Below are 17338 nucleotides of genomic sequence, written 5' to 3' on the forward strand. Positions count from 1 at the left end.
CCAAGGCTGTTTCAAATTCTGAATGTGTGTGTAAGGAGTGTAGATACAGAAGGCAAGTACTGGTGTTATGACAGAGCCTAAGCAGTCTATGCCCCAGTCCAGGGGAAAATGTGATGAAATATTGTTTCCTCTTTCAGCTTTTATCTGACAAGCATATATGATCATTCAATATTTGAAGCTTTTAGCAAAGTGGTTCAGAAACTAATTCCACAACTCCCCACTCTGGAGAACTTGCTAAACATCTTTATCTCTGTAAGTAAATAATATCATCCTGTGAGCGTCATTTGCAGAATTTAAGAATAACATTGCAAGAGTGAAAACGATCTTATTTCTGCTTACTCTTACTGCAGCATTTCAAGGTCACCACAGTATGTACTTTTGGAGGTTGATCCAGAAATTGTTTTAGGCCCTTTAAATTTTAACTCCCAAAATGGATGCCTGTACTTTACTGATATAATTGGAGTGTTTACTCAAATTGTAGGCAATCATTCAATGTTAATAGAGCCTTACCCAGAGGTAGAGGGTATAAAAATGGGTTTGGCGATAAGATATAAACTGTTAATACTGAATGAGTCCTATAAACCACCAGCTCTCATCCAGCTCTGCAGAGTAGCATTAAGGCAGACCTGTTGGTTGTACTCACATGAATTCTCACCGCACAGTTTGGAATTTGCTTGTTTAGATTTCTTAAATTTATTTTTTAATTTAAAATCAGTATAATTAGTGTTTTTACTTGGCCACCACTCAGTTTGTTTGCCTACAGAAAATAATTTGTGATAATTAATTCCACTTTTCATTTTCTATGCAAGTCCATAATAAAGAAGTATATGACAATGAGGTTTAAATTGTAATAATATGGAACAACCTAAAATTATAGTAACTTAATTTTTGCTCGTTTGTTTTTACATAGAGGATGGCATATAGTTTTATAGAACCATGACCTGGTTTGAAATCAGCTCTTGCTTTAAGTCAGCATCTTCTTTTTGTTTCAGAATTCTGGAATTGAAAAGGCATTTCTATTTGATGTGGTCAGTAAAATTTATATTGCAACTGATAGCACCCCAGTAGATATGCAAACTTATGAGCTCTGCTGTGATATGATTGATGTGGTAATTGACATCTCTTGTATTTATGGGTAAGTAAGGCATTCTTAAAGGCTAAAAATCAAGCCATACTTCTCTTTCAGAACCTTTGAGACATTTTGTATTTATTTGATTTTAATACTTTTGTTTTAAATGACTGAGATCTGTAAATAAATATACCATTTAGCATGCAATAATAATAACAAATAATTATTGAGTAAATTCTTGGTATAATGCTAATAACCTCATTGCATATATTATATCATTTAATTATCCTCTATTCCATGAGGCAGGAATTACTACCCCCACTTTAAGGATGGAAAAACTGAGGTTTACGCTGGTTATGTTTATAATGTTGCTCACATTGTCAATAAGGGCTGGAACTAGAATTTGAACTTCAGCCTAACTGATTACTGGGGTTTCTCTACTGAAAATCTGTCATCATACTATAATGTCTTATATACTTGGGAGAGATTAATAGGATCATTGAACTCTAAATATCTCATGTTAACAACAGTTCTATTATCTTCTTCATTATAGGAAATAACTACTGGGTTGTTGTTTTTAAAATATACTTTTATTTTTATTATTCAATTACAGTTGACATTAAATATTATCGTTTCGGGTGGTTAGCATAGTGGTTAGACATTTATGTAACTTACAAAATGATCCCTTCAACAATATTCTTTTTTTTATTGTTTAAAGTATTACATATAGTAGTACATATATCTCCTTTTAACAATATTCTTTTTTATTATCTTTTATTTTGGGCAGCAGGGAATTTTAAAACTAAGCAAACAGCATTGCCTGTTTACTATTAAGGTCTTACATCCTTAGAAAATAGTTTTTTACACTTAAAATCATAAAATAAACAAGGAATGGAGAAAGTTGATTGTGTTACCAGACATAGAAACAATTCCCCGTAATTATAAATTTGCTGAATGGGTGTCATACAGAGTGAATGGGTATAGACTAGTTTGTTTATCTTATTAAGATATCAAGTTGTCTGTTTATGTTAGATTTATGTCTTCATCCAATCATTGATTACTTGAAGCTTTTGTTCATCTTCCTCTTTACTCACTGTGACCTGCTTTATATAACCTCCTCTCCCGTGACAGTCTCAGTCTCACCATTTCTCTCTTCCACTGTCTGAAAATCCTTTGCCAACTGAGTTTAGATTCTCTGTTAACTCTGTTATACATACTAGTACACATGCAAACACAGTGCCTTCTGTTATGAAAACGGGAAAGTGAATCTTCACAGGACTGTAGTGAGAAAGAAATAATTAGGTTTCACTGGTAAACCCTGGATAAATGTAGTTGCTATCAACATCATCATCATCATCATCATCAAACACTGCCATTCGGCTTTAGAAATAGGCCATATTTCCTAAGATTATTTCCTTACAGTAATCTGTTATTTTTAAACTGTAAAGTGAATGACCTTGAAATAGCCATGGAAGCTGAATGTACCCTAATTACAGTCCAAATTGCTGTGGTAATCAAATACAATGAACAACACAACTAATCTGGCTCATATTTAACGATATGCATAATCATGATTGTGCCATAAGCTAATTAGACGTAAGTGGTAAGTAGTTCTTGTAAATGATGTTGATCAGAGTTACTTTTACGCAGCTGAAACAAACATGGGCAGGGTTGGGAGGAGGAGGGAGCTGGATCCTGCCATCACATTGTTTTCCTGTGTAGAGTGCAGTGTTCCTGAGAACCTACCAGGTTCAGTGAGAACCAGTCTTGGTCACAAATGGCCCTGTGGTTTTCCTAGGCAAGGAGCCAGCTAAGAGGGGGAGGGCTAACGATGTGTGCGGCCGCCCAGGAAGCAGACAGCCCAGGAGGCAGGCAGCCCAGGAAGCAGGCTCCCAGCCAGTTCCCAGCTGCTCCCTAGAGACCAGCAGGGGTTAGAAGCAGGTGACCTGGTGCCTCAGTCTGCTGCTCAGGAATCTCAGCTACACACACACACACACACACACACACACACACACACACGTTAAAACACAAAGCCATCCTCATGTGTTTTTATGGCTTTGTAGATGGAGATATGAGTAGTAGAAAATAGTTGTTGCAGTCGTAAAAACTCACCAGTTTCTACTTGCAATATTTTTGGACTTTCTTTGTTTTTCCAATTTGTTTAATGTTTACTTTTCTGAATATGAATGTAATCCATGCTCATTGCAGACAATACGTAAAACTATAAATAACATTAAAATAGCCATAATCTTATCACCTAGAAACAATCACTAACATTTTTATATATTTTATTCTTATTTTTGTGTAATTTTTAGGATAATGCGATCACTTTGTATATTTAACATTATATCCTGCTTTTTTCACTTAACATTATCACTGAAGAACGTGCCTGTGTAACAAAAACACTATTTAGTGTCCATATAGCATAGTATTATATTTACTTGGAAATTTTAAATGCAGTTTTCTTCATTGGTTACAATTTTTAAATGTTTCAGTTAATTCTCAGGACATTACTTTATAAGCAAGAAATTCAGTTTAGAAAAACAGTAACTAAAAGTAGTACAAAGGAAGTTAAGAATTCTGTTAAAGCAACTTTAACATTTGAGATTTAACACTTCTTAAAATTTTTCTTTACTGTTCTGGTAGGTTATAGTGAGTTGCATCCTTTAATAAAAAACTAACTTCTACAACTTACTTTTAAGTAGCCATGTATGTGCCAGTTTAAAATACTCGCAAAACGAAACACCTACATTTCAAAATACTCTACAGCCTGGCCTTCATGGCTCAGTGGTTGAGCATTGGGGTCACAGTTCGATTCCCAGGCAGGGTACATGCTTGGGTTGCAGGTTCGGTCCCCATTGTGGATGTGCAGGAGGCGGCTGATAAATGATTCTCTCTCATCAGAGATAGATGTTTCTATCTCTCTTCCTCTCCCTTCCTCTCTGAAATCAATAAAAATATACTTAAAATAAGTAAGTAAAATACCCTACAATTCAGGCAATTTTATGTAATCTGGTTTGTCACCCTTCCGCCTTGTGATATTTACAAGATTAAAGGCATTAACTCTAAAATTAGTCAGCTGAGTTTGAAGTCCTGGGTGTACCCCCATCATCAGCTTTGACCAAGTTATCTTATTTTCCCAACCTCACCTCAGTTCCTCAGCACCGAGGATTCTTGTGCCAGACAATATAATGCATAGTAAGAGCCAAGAACAGCGCCCATCACAGAATACATGTTTAGTAAATGCTGGCTCTTACTATGCAAAATGATAAGGGTTAGCAGCAGCTGAATTATTATGCTTATCTATCTATAATAATAAAAGCGTAATATGCTAATTAACCAGATGACCTTCTGGACTGCGGGTCGGGTTGAGGCAGCCACCACGGTTGCCTCAGGGGGCGGGGGAGAGGGGGCTTCAAGGGCCGAGCCCCTTGCACAAATTTCGTGCATCGGACCTCTAGTGTATTAATAAGGCTTATTTAGCACAATTACAATTAAATCAGATTTCTGGTCAAGTGTTTATAAGTTTGGGAAGCAAAAATAAACCAGAAAATGTATGCATGGTTTCACATAAGGGGAAGAGGTACAGGGAAGGGCTCCTTTGCCTGTGAGGAAAGGATGCGTAATTCTTTGATTACATCAGTGTTTCGGAGGGTCCAGTTTCAATCATTAAGGCTGTGGAGATTCAGAACTAGTCATCCCAACATGTCTCCGTGGTATGCAGATTGTTTTTTGAGCTAAAGGCAACTTTAGCCTCGTGTTCAAGAGAAATTTCTGCCCCTCCCTTAACTACCTAGATTAGAAGAACTTGAATTAGGGGCCTTGCATATAATAAAAGACAATCAGTGATAACCTTTTTTTAAAAAATGTATTTTTATTGTCTTTAGAGAGGAAGGGAGAGGGAGAGAGAGATAGAAACATCAATGATGAGAGAGAATCATTGGTCAGCTGCCTCCTGCACGCCTCCTACTGGGGATCGAGCCCGCAACCCAGGCATGTGCCCTTGGCCGGAATCAAGCCTGGGACCCTTCAGTCCGCAGGCCGATGCTCTATCCACTGAGCCAAACTGGCTAGGACAGTGATAACCTTCTTAACCCACCTATATGGCAGGGCAAACTTTTATTTATTAAACATCTGTTCTTATCATCCTGTACTGACTCTTTGAAGCCCCCAATTACCTCATCCTTAGCTCAGATGTCGTATATTCCCAGATCTCCCCTTTCTATCTCTGAACCTCTCCTGCATGTGGGGTCTCTGATTCTCTCATGTATGCAGGGTTCCCATACTATGTAGATATTAAATATGGTTATTTTCTCTTGCTTGTCTGTCTCATGTTTATTTATTAGACCAGTCAGAAGAACCTTGAGGATAGAGGAAAATGTATTTCTCCCCGACAAAGTCATAATAATAATGGCAGTTAACATTAATTATGCATATTACATGGTCTCAGCACTATGCTCAGTGCTATATATGTATTATTTCATTATATTAGGAAGCTTTGAAGTAATTACTGTTAGTATACAAATGAGGAAATTGAGGCTCAAAGTTACTTAACTTGCCCATAGTAAGTAAGTAAGCTGGGATACAAACCCAAGTCATCTGTGTCTTCGGCCAAGTGAAATAAGCCAGTGAGAGAAAGACAAATACCATATGATTTCACTCAATGTGGAATCTAATGAACAAAATAAACTTAACAAAACAGAAACAGACTCATAGATAGAGAACAGACTGACAGCCATCAGAGGGGAGGGGAGTTACAGGGCTGGGTGAAAAGGTGTAGGGATTAAGCAAAATAAAACAGAAAACACCACCCATAGACACAGACAACAGATTACCAGTGGGAAAGAAGGTTGGGGGGAGGTAGAAGAGGTTATAAAGGTGCTAAATGGTGATGGAAGGTGACTTGACTTGGGGTGGTGAACACACAATACAATATACAGATGATATATTATAGAATGCTACACCTGAAATCTATGCAATTTTATTAACAAGTGTCACCCCAATAAATTCAGTGAAAAAAAAAAATAGACCGATCTATTTAACTTTTTATTTTAAAAAGATTTTAAACCTACAGAAAATGTGCAAGGATAGTACAATGAATTCCTATATACCCTTCATTGGGATTCACCATTTTTATCAATTTGCACTATTTGCTATCTCCCTCTTTTTCTATTCCATATTGTTTGTTTGTTTTTTTCTGAACTATTCGGGAGTACGTTTCGGACATCATGGTTCTTTGATCCTCGTTACTTGAGCATCTCTCTCTTAAGAACAAGGACTTTCTTTACAGGACCACCGTTTAATGATCCAAGTAAACATCTTTAGCATGGCTACGTCACTTGATTATCTAATATACAGTCCATATTCAGATTTTACCAGAGGTCCCACTTCTACCTTTTCTATCAGTTTTCCCCTGCAATTCAGCATCTCATTCAGCATCTGGCTGTCATGTGTCTTTAGGCTTCTTTCATTTGGAACAGTTCTTCAGTCCTTCTTGGTCTTTCATCAGACCATGCCTTTGACAGCCTGGTTATTTGATCATGAGAAAATGAGAAACCCTTGAGGGCCACAGAGGGGAGAAGAAAGAACGCCCACCCGTCCCTCACCTGTGTTCCTCGGGTGTCTGGGGAGTTGCCCAGCTGCCACAACAGCCACTCCTTGTGTCGGTAGGAAAGTGACTGTCATACACTGTGCATGCTTGTGATTGTGTGTTTCTGAGAGCTTTAGCTGAAAGGTCTGAATGGTTAGGCTAGTTGTTTTAATATGTTTAAAGAAGTAAATCATTCCGTGTTCAAGCTGGTTTTTGTTGTCAGGTTACAATTTATAGTTCTTTCTCAATGGTCAAATATGTTTTGGTTTCTGTCCCCATCTAGTCTCAAAGAAGACGGAGCAGGAACCCCCTATGACAAGGAATCAACAGCCATTATAAAGCTGAATAATACCACAGTTCTTTATTTAAAAGAGGTGACAAAGTTCCTGGCTCTTGTTTGCTTTGTCAGAGAGGAAAGCTTTGAAAGAAAAGGTAATTTTGTGTGTGTGATTTAAATGAAGCGTTTCCATTCAGACTAATACTGTCCTGACTGTCTGTTGAATGTGGATGGGGAGCAGCATGCCTCTTGAAGTTTGCAGAATTGAGTCGCAGGCCCCCTTGATCAGTCAGCTTTGGGGATCCGTGAACCAGCCTGCCTTCTAGTCACTAGACTAGAGTCTAGTGAAAGCTGCTGTGAGGTGCAAGTGGAAGCAACCCTCCACCCAGGGGCCTCAGCTTTCCTGCGGGTGCAGCTAGCTGGGGTGCTGCCAGTCTGTAAAGTTTTTTTCCGGGGAGGCCCCCAGCCTACAGTGAGTGCGGTGGCCTCCCTCCTGGGCCACTCCTCTAGAAGGTTTTAGGGACATGTGACCACTTGGTGCTCCCATGTGAAGGAGGGGACTCATATAACATTAAAGCTAGACGGTATTTAGCTTGTGTTCAGCCTCTGTATAGTCTTTAGTCCTCAAAACACAGGGATGGCACCATGATTCTGAAAACAGATGACATGAATACACTTAATAATATCACCAGATATCTTTTTAGTTTCATTTTAAAACCAAAGCAATTAACCTCATGAAAATATTCATTTTTCCCCTTGCTACCTAACCTGTAGTAATACCACCTTACTGCTGCTGCTATGAATTTTTGCAACTAGGATATGATTTACCAATGTGTTGGGTAAAAATATTACCAACAAAGTGGCAATTGTAACATTGACTGAAAAAGCCTTTTTTCCTTATAAAGCAATACATGTTTATTATAAAAATACGTAGAAAATTTAGGAATGTAAAACAAAAACAAAATAAAACCACTCAATTTCACCATCTAGAGCTAAACCCCATGCTAAATTTCTGAAATGTGCTTTCTTTCTCCACTCCTTCCTCTCTTCCTCCCTCTCATCTTCCCTTCTTTTCCTTCATCTCTCCTTCCTTTCAACAAAAGTGGGGCCAGGTGACTGTCTATATAGTTTTATATCTTGCTGTTTTTAAGTTCATTGAGCATGAAAACATAATTTAGATATTTTTAAATTATAAAAGCAATAGATTCACTTAGAAAATTTATAAATAACAAATAAGCAAAAAAGAAATATTACTGATAAACTTCTCACTCAGATACTCAATATTTTCTGTATAACTTTCCAGCCTTTTTCATATATATCTATTATCTTTATATATGAGGTTGTGTGATAAATACTACTTTATAACCTTCACTTAAATTGTTATAGACATCTTCCCAATTTACTAAATCTTTTTTCCACATCGTTTTTAAATTTTGATGTTAAAAATAATCTACGATGACCCTCTTTGCACTAAATATTTTTGTACATCTTCGGTTGTCTCCTCAGGAAAAACTTTCAATGAATGGAATTACTTAGATCAAAGGGTAGGCATGTTTTGGTGGCTTCTAATGCATCATTACCAAAATGTCCTTTAGAAAGACTTTATGGGTTTATGCTACTAAGAGAATATGAGCATGTCAATTTTGCTGTAGTTTCAATATTGGGTATTGGCATTAAAAATTTATAATTGAGCCTTAGCACTTTGGCTCAGTGGATAGAGCGTTGTTCTGTGGACTGAAGGGTCCCGGGTTCGATTCTGGTCAAGGGCATGTACCTCAGTTACAGGTTACAGGCTCAGTCCCTGGCCCTAGTTGAGGCACGTGCAGGAGGCAACCAATCGATGTTTCTCTCTCTCTCTCTCTCTCCTCCTTCCTTTCGCTCTCTCTCTAAAAATCAATGAAAAAATATCCTCGGGTGAGGATTAACAGCAACAATAAAAAATGATAATTGAGCCCTGGCCAGTGTGGCTCAGTTGATTGGGTGTTTGATTCCCAGTCAGGGCACATACCCAGGTTGCAGCTCTGTTTCCGGTAGGGGGCATACAGGAGGCAGCCAATCGATGTTCTGCTCTCACATTGATATTTCTCTCTTCTCCCTTCCTCTCTCTCTAAAAATCAGTAAACTATTTAAAAAAATTGATTATTGAAAACTGGTATGTCATTTAAACTTACATTTCCTTGCTTCTTACTGAAGTTATGCATGTATTTTTCCCATATTTACCTACTATTGTCAATCCAATTGCCTTTTGTGTCCTTGGCCTGTAAAATTTTCAATTAAATGGTGCTAATCTTTCACTTTTTATTTTCATCTTGCTGAAAGTAAGATTATATAATAAATCCATGGAATTTTGAAGATAGACAGGACCATACTTTGTCTCACTCTCTCAATTACAGATGATTTCACCTAGACCCAGGACATAAGTGACTTTTCCCCAATATAAGGTCATACCATCAGTGTATGGCAGTCAGGCCTAAAGATTCCTGGGGTTCTCACTATGTGGAATCAGTGTTGTATATTGTGTTTAAAACCATTACATGTATATTTTCTTGGGTAAAGATACTTCCAGAATTTATATCTGATGATTAATATTTCATGTTGATTTTGGAAGCTAATAAAAGTAATACAAATAGTACAACTACAGCCCCCAAACCATCTAGGATGGTGGCAGTTTCTAAAAGAAATAATTTTGAACCAATTTTGGATTTCCAAAAAACTTCTAAAAACTGTACGCAGTTTACATATACTCCTCATCCACCTTCCCCAAATGTTAACATCTTACATACTATAGCACAGTTTTCAAAACTAGGGAACTGACATCAGTATAATGCTATCAGTGAAACTACAGACCTTGTGCAGAGTTCACCAGTTTTTCCAAAAATACCTGTTTTCTGTTTCAGAATCCAAAATTGATTTAGTTGCTCTTTCTCCTGGTCTCCTCCTATCTGTGACAGTTCATCTTTCATGGTCTTGACACTTTTGAAGAATACTGATCAATTATTTTGTGGAATGTCCCCCAAATTGGGTTGATTTTCATACAGTTAGAATGAGATAATGCACTTTGGTAAGAACACCACACAGGCCTGGCCAACGTGGCTCAGGGTTGAATGTTGACCTATGAACCAGGGGTCATGGTTCCATTGCCAGTCAGGGCACGTGCCTGGGTTTTAGGCTCTTGATCCCCAGTGGGGGTGGTGGAGGAGGCAGCCAATTGATGATTCTCTCTCATCATTGATGTTTCTCTCTCTCCCTCTCCCTTCTTCTCTGAAATCAATAAATGTAAAATGTATAGTTAAAAAATACACACAGAAATGATGTGTGTCTTTCTCTGTGCATAATATCAAGTGGTTGATGATGTTTGTATGTCTTATTGCTGGTGATGCTGATGTTGACTTAGCTAAGGTAGTGTCTGCCAGTTTTTCCACTGGAAATTCCCTACCTGTCCCTTTGTCATTAATATATGCTTTCAAACTATGAAAATCCTGTTTCTTCTCACACTCTTGCCCACTAATTATAACTTTCATTTATGCTTGTGGAAGTAAATTTAAGCAGGAGTTCATCATGTAGATCTTTTACTAAGTTACCTAGGTGGATCATCACTGTGGATAGGCAGACTTTGTAGAACTTACTAAACTAAATAGAAACTTAGGTGTTAGTTCATGTCATAACTAAGAAATGTAAATAAATAGGCAGACTAGGTGTGACCCCATCATGTTAAACTTGCATGCTTTTTTAGGGTGACCAACCATCTCTATTTGTCTGGGATCAAGGGGGTTCATGGGACAGTAGACCTCCAGTGAAACCGGGCAAACCAGAGGAGGTGGTCAGCTTATCTATTAGGCAGCTGTCTTTAAAGGGAACTTAGGCTTATAAATACATGGAGTAGTTTGATTTATTTCGTTGCTTGAATTTTGTATTGCTGAGTCCTGTTGGTGTGGAAATCAGCACTTGGTGATTAGCTTTACTCCACGTTTGTCTTCATCTGAGTTTTCATTAATGATCCCTGTGACTGCTTTGGCAGAGGAGATAGAATTGAAAGCAGATGCGGGACTCTCCGCCCTAGATGCACATTATAGGCACCTTGGGTTGGGGGACAGTTAAAAAATACGGACATCTGGGTCCTCCTCCATGTAATTAGAATAGAATTCCTGGGAAGGGGGCCTGAGGTTTGTTAATATTTTTGAACTTCCTTGGGTGTTTTTAATGCTAGGGTGAGAACCACTGAACCAGAGAAGGGTGTGGGACCATCCCACAACTGTGTATGGTGGTGAAGGTAGTCCTTATTCTGTTCGTGTCTCTCTTGTATTTTCAATGAAAGGGTTGAAATAAGTATCAAACTCTTTTTCTGAGTGTTTACTTCCTTTAAAAACCTCCGTTGTGAATTTTTACCATTTTACTTTTAAAACTCCAAAGGCAACAAGATTACTGTTTTTAAAATTTTGCGGATTTGAAAATGTGCAAAGATGACTAAGTTAAGATTTGTCAAAAACTATCAATAGGATGTCTCTGCAGTTTCCCATGTTGAGTATTTGATTCACTCATCCCATTGAAGCAGTCAAGCTAAGCTTTCTTCCTAAGGCAGTTAGTTGCACATTTGATAGACAGAGAATTGTAAGGTTGTTCTAACATCTCATTTCCAAATTACCACTAAGTAACATCACTTCTTTGCGCTTTGTTTCTCATTTCTGCCTTATTCTGCTGTTTCTTACTTCTGCCTCATTGCCTCATTGTTGTTTTTTGTTGGTTTTTTTAAAACTGGATGCGTGGCCACTGCAGAAGCAGCAGAGGGCGCTGCTCCGAAGGTTTCCTGCTCTGGAAGCTGAGGTGGTGGTTCCTCCCGTTCACTCGCAGTTGTGTAACTAGTTTGAAGAGTTTCAGTCCTTGGCTGGAATCTTAATTCTTTCTTCGGGTTTCTGGAAGCATCCCCTGAGTGGATGGAAATAATGGTTAGGCTAGTTGTTTTAATAAGTTAAAGATAGTAAATAGGACCAACTGCCTATCTTAATTAGTGTAAACATAAGCCACAACACTAATAAACTAGTAGTGATGATGAAAAATACACTTAAGACTTTGCATTCTCTTTTATTCTATTTTTGTACTACTAGTTAATTTCTGAAAATACAGTAAGATTCTAGCCTACTATTTTTCCATTAAAAAATCTTTATTGTTGAAAGTATTACCCATTTTAAATTTACATGATATTGAAGAACTGAGAGTGTCATTGGTTGTTGAATTCCTGAGCTTGAGTTGACCTGAGGTGACTGCTATCACTCTACTAGTAAAACCAGGGACTGTGCTTTCCTCAGGATTTATGACCATAGTTTAAATATAATATACATCCAGTAAATATTGATTGATTACTTGATTGATACCGTGGCTTTGTTATCTCAGCCACACTCCAAGTCAGGGTCTCCCTCCACAGAGTCAATTTAATAATGCCTTTTAGGGAAAAGTAATAAGTATTTCATTGAAGATATAACTTTATTGTGAAAAACCTTTAATTCTGAAAGGTCAAAAAAATGTGTTCACTTGGTTTTTCAAATGTTTTGGGTCATAGACACCTTTGAAAATGTGGCATATACTCTGGAAACTTTTCTTAGTGAAAAACATACATTCACAAGATCTTGCCTGCGATTCCTGAGGACCAGATGCAGACTTCCTCGTGCAGTCTTTGGATCTTATGTTAAGGCCGCTTCTCTACTGCCCCCTACTGGTTAATCCTCGTCGTGGTCGACATGAAAAGATGGATATTTCTTTCTATGTGACATTTCTAAATATTTTTTGTTTTCTTCTCCAGGGCTTATTGACTATAATTTTCATTGCTTCCGGAAGGCCATCCATGAAGTTTTTGAGGTGAGAATGAAAGTGGTGAAATCGAGAAAGGTTCAGAATCAACTGCAGAAGAAAAAAGGAACCACCCCCAATGGGACCCCTAGAGTGCTGCTGTAGGTGAGGTTTCAGGAACATCTTTTGAAATCAGACCTTTCATTGAGGCTGCTGCACTGTGTTGCACTAAAGAAAGAGGAAGAAGGAGATTGGGACACGTAACATAAATTTGCTGTAAAAAAAAAAAATCCCGTGACCCTTTTGATCTTTTCTTTTTTAAATAAAGCAAGCACTTTGAAGCAAAAACTTGTATACTAATAATGAAGTTAAATCCACTGTAATTTCATGACATAAATGTACACTTTTATGGTCTGTAGTCAGAAAAATCCTGTGTGAGAACTGCCAGGAACTGTATATATTTTGCACTTTTTCATTGAACTAAACTTTGATAAAACAACTTTTCTAAGCTTTTTCTGTACTTGGTGTGAAGGACATGCATACTGTAGTTCTTAGCTATGGCAATCAGAAATTAATCAAAAAGTAATGCATTAGCAATGACTTTTTATAAACTTGGGAATCTTTGCTACCAGTTGTTGAGGAAAAAAATCATTTTTCAGTGGAGATGGTACAGATTGGGGCAGCAAGCTGTGGAGCAATAAGAACTGTCCCTTGTTTATAACTAATATAAACAGGAATTTTGATGAATAATATTAGCACCAAATTTATCTAAAACTTTCTATAGCTGTGGCAGTGCTTCCCTACTCAACAGTTTTTACAAAGCTCTTTACCTCAACACACATATCTATAATCATTTTATACAGAGAGGTGGGTTTTTGTTTTTGTTTTTATTTTTTGCTGTATTACTGTTCTTTAGTACCTTTGGGACCAGATTTCCAAAATGGTGCCGATCACTGGAGACAAATAGGAATGTCATTGAATTGCAGGGACTCTGGAGGCTTTTTGTACCTGCCACCCAGGCTAGAGTAACATCAGAGGACACGTGGTTTCCCAAATGTAGGTGATTGACAACTGCAGATATAAAAATAGATATACAATTCTGTATGTTTGGCCCCTGTGAAATGGGCCTGTTATTGTGCAACGTTTTAAATGTTTATTTAGGACCAGCTATTTTTATTGCTCCATGGTCACAGAGAATGTCTCAGATCTCTACCATAGAGTTGACTCCTGTTGGGCACATTGGTCACCTCTGAGTAATGTTCTCATTTGTGACTATACCTTATAGACTCTGCCTTTTCCTATCTTATGGCTGAACTAGAGCTCAGCTTGCCAGCAGTATGCCTGCACTGCTGAAAAGCCCTCAAGATCAGTGGGAAGGGGCTGGCCAGAGGAGACATTACAGTTAGCTATATATTTGTTTCTGTGAAATTCTCTCACTTATGTTTACTTTAGACTAATAGCAAGTTAAGAGGTTCCTAAACCTCCCCCCGCCCCACCCCAAACCATTCCAAGTAGATAATTCTAGGTCCATCCCAAGGGTTGGTGCCTAAGGCATGCTTGTGGGTATTAGAAGATAATATTCTTTTCTTTTAGCAGAGGCTCGTAGGGATATCAAAGCTGCTCCTAACAAAATGTATCAAGTTCCTAGAGCAACTTGTCCTTGAAATTATCCTACTTCTACCTGTGACTTCTTTCTATCCTCTCTCCTTCCTCTCCTCAAGTCCCGTTCCTTTGAGGCTGGTAGCTGCCATTTAAAATGGTAGCTGTTTGGGTTTAAGGTTTGAGCCCTCCCAAGAGGCTGTGCATTTTGGAAGAAAACTTCTAAAAATCATGAAGGAGCGCCAACTCCCTTCCTCATAATTTTTGCTCAGAAACCTGGGTGAATAATATCCCGGGGTTCTAAGGAAGTGTTTTCTCTAATTTCCAGACCTATATCCTGTTGGACCTTTGCCAACAGGCCTGGTATAATGTAGGTGGGTTATTCTTTTTTTTTTTAATATATTTTATTGTGATTTTTTACAGAGAGGAAGGGAGAGGGATAGAGAGTTAGAAACATTGATGAGAGAGAAACATCAATCAGCTGCCTCCTGCACGCCCCCTACTGGGGGTGTGCCCGCAACCAAGGTACATGCCCTTGATCGGAATCGAACCTGGGACCCTTGAGTCCGCAGGCCGACGCTCTATCCACTGAGCCAAACCGGTCAGGGCGGTGGGTTATTCTTATAAATCTAATTCTCTCATATTTTTATAATGTTTCTTTTTTTAGTAAACAACAAAGAAATTTTTTGTGACTTTTCTAATGTGACTTTATCCTCAAGATAGAGACATTTGCCTATCTAATAAACCACACATTACTTAGGTATATATGTATATTATTGTATCCAAGAGGAGCTTCCATTTTTGAGCTGGTTATATGATGGTTTTTAAAAAATAGGTTTTTATTGATTTTTAGGGAGAGAGGAAGGGGAAGGGATAGAGAGATGGAAACATCGATGAGAGAGAAACATCATCCATCAGCTGCCTCCTGCATGCCCCTTACTGTGGATCGAGCCAGCAACCGGACATGTGCCCTGTCTGGGAATTGAACCGGTGACCTCTTGGTTCATGGATTGACATTCAACCACTGAGCCACACTGGTCAAGCTATGATGTTTTTTTTGTTGTTGAAATGTGCCTTAAGAGCCTATTACTTCAAGAGCAAATGATTCTTTGGGGGAAAGGCAAAATTAATGCTATGGCATAAGGACCCAAGTTCATGGTACTAAGTGCACTCTTTGATTCATAACATACTAATATATAGATGACTGCCTCAAACCTGTAAGCATGGCAATGACCTCTTATTTAAAGAGAGATGTAGGAGTTATGTCTAAGCATTCAATTTTTGAAGTCTGTGCTATTGAAATTACAAAATCTCTCAATTCCTTTTGCATTTTTATTGATTTTAGTGAGGAAGGGAGAGGGAAAGAGAGAGAGAAACATCAATGATGAAAGAATTGTTGACCGGCTGCCTCCTGCACGCCCCCTACTGGGGATCAAGCCCGCAATCCATGCATGTGCCCTTGGCCAGAATTGAACCTGGGGCTCTTCAGTCCGCAGGCCGATGCTCTATCCACTGAGCCAAACCGGCTAGGGCTTGCATTTTATTTTTGATATGGGACTTAGCTTACTGTGATGTCTGTGGCCACATTTAGGTCACAAATCCAATGCTATAAATACAAAGCCCAAACACATGGTTTCAGTGACTGCTCTGGAACATTTTTGCTCATTTTCAAAGGTTGACAACTTGACCTATAGGTTTCTAGGGCAGTTAGAACTTCTATGTGGAGGTGAGACTCTGAATTACCTAGCATCTTTGCTTATTTCCAGTTATGCAGATTAGTGTGAATGACCAGGGTAGAGTGTTTTTGAAGGAATATAAATAAAAAACTGTTGACATTCATGGACAGTGTTATTTTGTGAACATAATATATTTTGGACCCTTAAATATAAGATGACTAAAAACACAGCAATATTGTTATATACGGGTTATATGCTGTTTGAAATGTACTCCAGAAAAACAGCCAACTGTCTTGATTATTAAAGTATGGTATGCATTCAACTTATATGGACTGAGTGTAATTTATAATCAAATATAGTATTAAGTTTTACTTTTTTTTTATTTTAATAAATCTTTATTCAGATTATTACAATTGTTTCTCCTTTTTCCCCCCGTAGCTCCCCTCCACCCAGTTCCCACCCCACCTTCTGCCCTTACCTCCCCTCCACTGTCCTCATCCATAGGTGTATGATTTTTGTCCAGTCTCTTCATGAACCCCCCATACCCCTTTCCCCCTGAGAATTATCAGTCCACTCCCTTTCTATGCCCCTGATTCTATTATATTCACCAGATTATTCTGTTCCTCAGGTTTTTAATTCACTTGATTTTTAGGTTCACTTGTTGATAGATATGTATTTGTTGTTCATAATTTTTATCTTTACTTTTTTCTTCTTCCTCTTCTTTAAGAATACCTTTCAGCATTTCATATAATACTGGTTTGGTGGTGATGAACTCCTTTAGCTTTTTCTTATCTGTGAAGCTCTTTATCTGCCCTTCAATTCTGAATGATAGCTTTGCTGGGTAGAGTAATCTTGGTTGTAGGTTCTTGCTATTCATCACATTGAAAATTTCTTGCCACTCCCGTCTGGCCTGCATAGTTTCTGTTGAGAAATCAGCTGACAGTCTTATGGGTGCTCCCTTGTAGGTAACTAACTGTTTTTCTCTTGCTGCTTTTAATATTCTCTCTTTGTCTTTTGCTCTTGGCATTTTAATTATGATATGTCTTGGTGTGGTCCTCTTTGGATTCCTTTTGTTTGGGGTTCTGTGCGCTTCCTGGACTTGTAAGTCTATTTCTTTCACCAGGTGGGGGAAGTTTTCGGTCATTATTTCTTCCAATAGGTTTTCAGTATCTTGCTCTCTCTCTTCTTCTGGCACCCCCATAATTCTGATGTTGGTACGCTTGAAATTGTCCCAGAGTCTTCCTACACTATCTTCAACTTTTTGGATTTTTTTTTTTGCTTTTTGCTTTTTCAGTTGAGTGTTTTTTGCTTCTTCGTATTTCAATTCTTTGACTTGATTCTTGTGT

At 38.1% G+C, this 17338-nt stretch overlaps 1 protein-coding gene across 1 annotated transcript in view; it reads left to right on the forward strand.

Moving 5' to 3' along the window:
- RRAGD (Ras related GTP binding D) overlaps positions 1 to 16316 on the forward strand; it is a 36401-nt gene extending 20085 nt beyond the window's left edge. The window contains exons 4-7 of the mRNA XM_080663362.1: positions 138 to 252; positions 993 to 1135; positions 6943 to 7091; positions 12731 to 16316. Of these exons, the coding sequence (XP_080519488.1) occupies positions 138 to 252; positions 993 to 1135; positions 6943 to 7091; positions 12731 to 12882 (559 nt within the window). The 3' untranslated portion in view covers positions 12883 to 16316. The remainder of the gene's footprint in view (positions 1 to 137; positions 253 to 992; positions 1136 to 6942; positions 7092 to 12730) is intronic.
- Positions 16317 to 17338: the final 1022 nt, after the last annotated feature.

Source organism: Plecotus auritus, assembly GCF_963455305.1.
Source record: "Plecotus auritus genome assembly, chromosome: 4".
Classification (NCBI taxonomy): Eukaryota; Metazoa; Chordata; class Mammalia; order Chiroptera; family Vespertilionidae; genus Plecotus; species Plecotus auritus.